At 39.1% G+C, this 6,694-nt stretch overlaps 1 protein-coding gene across 1 annotated transcript in view; it reads right to left on the bottom strand.

The window, feature by feature from the left end:
* Positions 1–2,422: 2,422 nt before the first annotated feature.
* The window catches only part of LOC111924680 (uncharacterized), a 13,473-nt gene continuing 9,201 nt past the window's right edge, over positions 2,423–6,694 (bottom strand). The window contains exon 3 of the mRNA XM_086884950.1: positions 2,423–2,605. Within this exon, the coding sequence (XP_086741076.1) occupies positions 2,542–2,605 (64 nt within the window). The 3' untranslated portion in view covers positions 2,423–2,541. The remainder of the gene's footprint in view (positions 2,606–6,694) is intronic.

The following is a 6,694-nucleotide window of genomic DNA, read 5'->3' as shown; positions in this document are numbered from 1 at the left end:
CCTGTCCCTATGAACACAAGGAAAAAAAAAAATAGACCACTTCCCCCCTCCTCCATCACCCTTATTCTACCAAACAAACACCTGGAATTTACATCCCAAGGCCTCACCTATTCTATAGACACTCAAATGATCTAAAATTAGAATAAAAATTATAGAGATTGTATCAGAGAGATAGTATTGTGCTTGTACTTTCCAATACAAAGGCTTTGTTTCATTTTCATTAATCCATGAAAAGTAATTTATGCATCTGACATTTAAATTATAAAGATTCAGATGATTAATACATACAGAAAAAAAAAAAAAATCTGTTTCTGTGCTTTATCACAGGCTTAAGGGAAAAAAATGGCTCCGGGCCTGGCCCTGTGACAGACTGAGCACTGCCACCTTCCAGTGACAGCAGCTGAGCTGTGCATGCTCATTCCCTTTCAGTTTCAGTAATTTGTCAAGCACAGAAAATACGTGTGTGTGTGTGTGTGTGTGTGTGTGTAAATGTATGCATTCCACGGTGTAATTTTTTATCTGATCTTTTAAAGTATGTGGCAGGTTTGAAGAAGAGAACACGAAAATTACAAGACAGATTTTCATTCTTGCCTGCTACTAATACTTTTTAATGTGTATGACAGTAAGGTAGCAGCATCACCAGCTCCACAATCCTGCCAATGTGCCTTGTACTTGGGGATAAATCAGCAGTCTGTGCCCATTCATCCCTTGGTCTCCCCTTCATAAGTAGCAGGAACGCAGTAAAAATGCAAATAGGGAAGCCTCTGTCCTCTGTGAAACTGTGTGGCAGCTACTGAGAATGGGCACCATTCAGGGCATCGGCCGGTGACAAGCCTGTGCTAACCCGGCCTGCATTTTGAAGAAATGTCTAAGAATTTTTCCGTAACATCACTGGCCTCTGGAGCAATCCAATTTTTCACATAAGGGAAAGAAACACTTCTGTTACTGTTTAATAGTACTTTGTAGTCAATTATAGGGGGCACCCTGGTGAAATAATTCACTTGTACTGTCAAAGTCAATAGAATTTAGGATGTTTTGTTTACTTCTGCAACCAGATGTTTTTATGAAAGCACTCTGACTATAAAGTCAAAAACATTTCTCCTTTCTATTCCTTACATTAGTTTCAGTGATAAATTATATTCAGTAGAGGAATCTATCTTTTATAGTGGCTTGACCCTAATTAACATGGATGTTTTTGATGAATGACGTTTGTAAGCTTTCCAGCTATATGCAGACTTCTGATCATGATTGATTGCCCAAGTAATTTCTGCAACAATAAACTTTCATTACAGAATCTTTGATAAAAATCACAATTCTCTGGCAAACTAATAATTTATGCAAATTAAATGCATCTTTATTTACAAGCTTTATACACTGTATCTGGCAAACAGGATAAGGAAGTTCTGTGTTGTATCACTGAATACAGACTACACAGTAGTAGCTAAAGTAGCTAAATCTTTAAGCAGTCTTAAAGGAAAATTCAGGAAATACAGTGTCTGCCTTGTTAGTAACTACCCTGCAGAGTGTAGCAATGAGTCCTACCAGAGATCACGGCAAGAGACATGTTATTTTCACAGGCAAACAACAACATCACAGTCAAGAAAGTAGGATGGGAGACCACACTGATTACAAAGTTAAATCTATTTGTAATGGGTCAGAAGAGTGATTAATTGTCAGCAACAGGACATACCTGAACTCGTGCCACTTCGTTGATGAGAACCAAGCACTGACAGTCAAAATACCAGGCATTCATTTCAGGCCCAGGATGGAAGATGTAAAAATTTCAGTTTGATCTTCACCTAGTGCTATTCCCTCTCTTCTTTGTCATTTACCCTCAGGAAATGGGTCATTCCCAGGTCAAAGCAATTATTTTTCAGAGGCACTTGTTTCTCCAGAAGAGCAATGACAGAAGTTTTCAGCTAAATAGAAACAAAAGGCTTGTGCAGCACGCCAAAGAACAGATCATGATAAACTAGAAGATGGTCTGTGTTGTCAAGAAATGAATGTTATTATCAGCCTTTAGCTACACTTCAGCATGCTCTTCAGAAAGGATAGCTAAAATCTGGTGTTTTCTTCATGGAAACCTTGCAGAGCTGATCCTGCCTAGTCTGCAAGTCTAGCAGTTTAGCCTGACTTGGCTCTGGAAGCTCTCTACATGTGCACTCAAAAAAAGAGGAGAGAGAAAACAAAAGTGTGAGCTAGAGGAAAGATGGCAATATCACCACATCCTACAATGAATGCAACATTTTTTTATTTAGATGTGACAACCCAGCATCTAAAAAGCACGTGTAGACCCACAACTGGAGAATACTTAGGATACCATAAGTACTTTTAGTAGTACCAGCTACAAGGAGAGAAGAGCATGTGTTCCACTGTACAGAGCAGCTTCAAGTGTTGTGTGGCCTCTTTACTTCTTGCTCCTGTTAAGCCAGTTTGGCACTCACTTCCTGACTTCTGCTGAACCACCTATCTTGTTTTGCCCATCACTTAAGCAGGCATTGTTAAAAACCCAAGCACTCACCACCATGCTACCCACGGTATTCAGGTGTTGGTCACAGGCCTCCTCATCTCCTGGTCCTCAGAGGCAGCGTAGCCCAGCAGCGTTCTGGAAGGACAGGAATGACCACTGAGCAACTTTGGCTTTCATGAACCTTTGGGTTAATTAATAGTTAGTCAATGGCAGTTAGAAAAGAGCACCTGACTTATCCTAGGGACCTGGGCAGGTAACTCTTGTCCTGGATACATCCAACTGAATAGCTTCCATATCCCTCTTCTACTGCCTTCCAATGACCTCCAAAGTTAAAAAATGTTTTCCTTCAGTGCTTTCACAGAGTCAGAGCTTGAACTGCTGCCATTGCACCAGGTTCAGCAATTCACACCACTGTTAAATGCTCCCTGTTAACACTGATGTCATTCCTACATGAGACCAAATTTGGGCTGCTCAAAGTGTGGAATGTGTGTTAGCAAATCATGAATGCATTAGGAAAACAACATGAAAAGTGAAATACTGGACAGAGGTTCCAGTACTAATTACAACCATCCAAATAACCTCAAAACTCAAAGGCTTTACTGCAGCAAAATCAATGTTTCCAATGGCAGTTCAAGTACAACCTAGTCCAGTAAGAACAGCTCTACAGCTGACTCTCATGCTGGGTCAATCTCAGCATCCAAGACAAGCTGCTCAACACTGGTTTGGGTTTGTTTACCTATGCTTTCCTTTTATTTCTTGGCTCAAAATCTGGTTCTGAGGCCCTATCTTGAAAACATTTCAAATTGATTTCACATGCAAACTCCTCTGAAAAGTTAAGGCCCCACATTTTTTTACTATGAATATTGCTTTTCAAATTGATGTCAGCACAACTGGCAAACAAAATGGATTCATCAGGACTGTCAGTGTTCAGGGACTGTCAATAGAAAATCAATCTTTGGGGCAGTAGACCATTATAAAAAAAGAGAATGTAAGTGTTATTAGCTTAGATGTGTAACCTGATTATATGGGAGCCTCAGTGGCAATTGCTGTGAGTGTTTATCTGCTTTCCATAGTACTCTGTCAAATACAAATTGAATGAATGGTACAATCCCATTACACTAAAAGATAAATGCCTCAAAATAAAACAGGTTGAGCAACTAACACACTCGCTGCCCTATTGATTTGTATGTTCACAGTGTATGCAGTCACAGATCTCATCAGCTGTTAAAGGTTTACTTAAATCTGTATAACAATCCCGTGTATTTAAGCATCCCAATTAACTGTCAGGTCCTAAGTGAAATTCTCACTGCAAATACCCAGTTTTTAAAGAATGAACAGCATTTCCAGTACAGAAGAATTGCTGAGTCAAGGATACAAATGGGGAAGAAAGACATCAAATGCTTCTTACAGAGAGCACATAGCAGTGATGCCTGGCTTGCGATTATGCTTCAAATTTAGAAGCATTTCACAGGTTGAGAGCATGTATTTTTCAGAGTTGAAGACAGAGGAGAGAACCTGATACACAAATACAAAATGATGGGAGTGGATCAACAAGCTGAAAAAAAAGAAAAACAAAGAAAGCCACTCTATCCTTGAAATTTCTTCTGAGGGTTTTAAACTAGATGTTATAACACTTCAAATTGAAACCAGATGAACCCTTCCAACTGGTTTGCTGACCTGTCCTTTGGTAGCTGAGCTGAGCATAATACCCCACCTTCCAACATGCACAAAAAGCCTTATCACCAATAGCCAAATATTCTAATACTTTCTAGTTTTCTGATAGCTCAGAAGCTTCTTGGTGCTTTATACACCTATAAAGGTTTAAACTAAAGCTCTTGTGTTCATTAATTCATTGCAGTTCGCTAATAACCTTCCAGGAAGTGGCATTCTCTACCACACTTCCTTGTCTTGGATGTGATTTCTAAGTCTTGAAATAAGTGAAAAAATGGTTTGAAAAATCAAAGAAACAGGTGCCTACTACTGGGAAGGAATTCCTTTGTTTTTCTTGCATCCGATGTAAAACCACTCACAGTAACAATGAAGATGTATCATCTATTTAAAATAAACAAACAAACAAACAAACAAACAAATAAATAAATAAAGTAAAACTTTTTTTGTCTTTGAGAAATATTTTCCCGTTATAAACTCATTGGCTTTTATCATGGAAAATGAATAAAATGACTTTCAATTAACTCTCGTCCTCCACTAATTTTATCAGAAAAAAAAAAAAAAATTAAAATCCCAACAAATTGCTCCTGGGGCCTTTGCAATTTCTGGTCTATATAACTTATTTCCATGAAACAATAGATGGCATTTACCTCTTTCCATCCAACACTGGTAAGCTCCACGCCAAGAATCCCGTGGGAGGGAGGGACGGTGCCTTCCCCCGCGCTGTTGTGCTGCGCCCGGCTCTGGCAGTAGGTGTCAGCAGCAGCTCACCCAGAGAACCTGCCCATCATCCCGGGAGCTGCCGTGCTACACGGATCAGACCTTAGTGCTGTAAGGCACCATTACTTTGTCACTCTGCTGCCTGTTTTCTGACTAACCCAACAGCGAAAAGCAGCGGGTCCAGCTGCTGAGCATCCTACATGATTGTACACCGCAGCAAATAAGCAGGACGAGCTTTGCTTACGCACTGGTAATTCATCTGCATAGCAAGTGTGGTGTTTCACAAGACAGAGGCTGGTCTCGGAAAACATTTTGTGCTGGAGAATGACAGGACACCGTGATTTGCACATAGTGCCTCTTCTGAGGTCCGGAACTCATCAGGTGAGTGCATCAAGTAACTGCAGAGGAAAGATCCTCTTTACGGTAAGACTTTACTACAGAACACTGCATAAGGATGATTCAAGGGATAAAATTTTAAGGAGAGGTTTTCAAATAAAATCATATTAAGGTCAAGCTCAAACTAAGCTATCTGTAGATGGAGCTGGAGAAAGCTCATTCACAGGAGGAAAGTTTAAGAGAGATTCTGTCGATATGTCAATGTCAGGCATCCTATGGGGAAGGCTTTCTAGATTTGAATTTCAGCAAATCTAGATGAATAAAATAAAGTATCAAATAAGTTGCACAACATGATGAAATAACAAGAGAGTGAAAGAAAGACAACTTCAATACAGCATCTTTGGAACTTTCCACATTTCTAGATAATTCTGCATGTGAATAAAGTAAAAATCAAAAATCATTCAGAAAAATCTGAGGTTACATGTGTCTGAGCCACTTTGATCCAAGACATAGTAAAGTGAAGAAAAATCACTTCAGTCAAAGAATGACCTTGACCCCAAAACTAAAAAAACCCACATGGTAAAAAAAGTCCACTAAATCAAATTAGCAAACAGAAAACAGGATGGGTAAAAGAAAAAAAAAAAAAAAAATATCCAATGATGCCAAAGCAGAAACTAAGATGTAATTAAGGGAATACAAAGAGAACACTGCAAGCGCATTATTTCTCTTAGGAATGTTTGACAATGCCAGCTCGATATAGTCACCTATTTTCTCTCAGTGAGGGCAGAGCACATACAGGAGAAAAAGCAATAGCTGTCTGATCTTGGCATTCATGGGTTTTGGTATCCTTTCACACCGCACTTTGCTATCAAGCTGGCAGAAAATGTACTGATCTGGTACTGCTGTGCTAGATAGAAAAGCCATGATTATAGCAAACTTACGTAACCACAGCATATGCAGAGCAGCTGGTCACTACCAAACTGTAAAACCATATCAAAATGAGGTTACGTAGGCATCTGTCCTCAGTCTGTTCATTAATTACGTGCAAGATTATACTTATTAAACTTGTGGGAAACACCAAGCTGGAAAGACTTGCAAGCACCTTGAGAGAGAAATGTATAGTTTAAAATTCTCTTGACAAGATAGTGAAATAAATAAGATTAGAAATCAGCACATACAGTATTTTATTCTCACTTATAATCACAAGCTAAAGGACTAGATTTATTTGAAACATTTTTCAGAAAGGATCAGGGCATACAGTGAATCACGAACTGATTGTGAGTCAGCCACGTCATATTGCTATGAAAAAGCAAAGCCTTTTAAAGGATTCAGTGAATGAGTATCACAGGGATACGAAAGGATCAACATGGCAACTTGCAGCAGGCACAGTGTGTATTAGTACCTCATTTCAAGAAACATGAGAACCAACAGGGAAAGGTCCAAGCTAAATGAACAATAAAACAAACATGATTCAGAAAAAAATAAAGTTGAGAGAAAGAA

This window comes from Cyanistes caeruleus, chromosome 1 (genome assembly GCF_971803275.1).
Source record: "Cyanistes caeruleus chromosome 1, bCyaCae1.hap1.1, whole genome shotgun sequence".
NCBI classification, from domain to species: domain Eukaryota; kingdom Metazoa; phylum Chordata; class Aves; order Passeriformes; family Paridae; genus Cyanistes; species Cyanistes caeruleus.
Note: the sequence above shows the minus strand (reverse complement) of the source record. Positions and strands in the feature narration are given on the sequence as shown.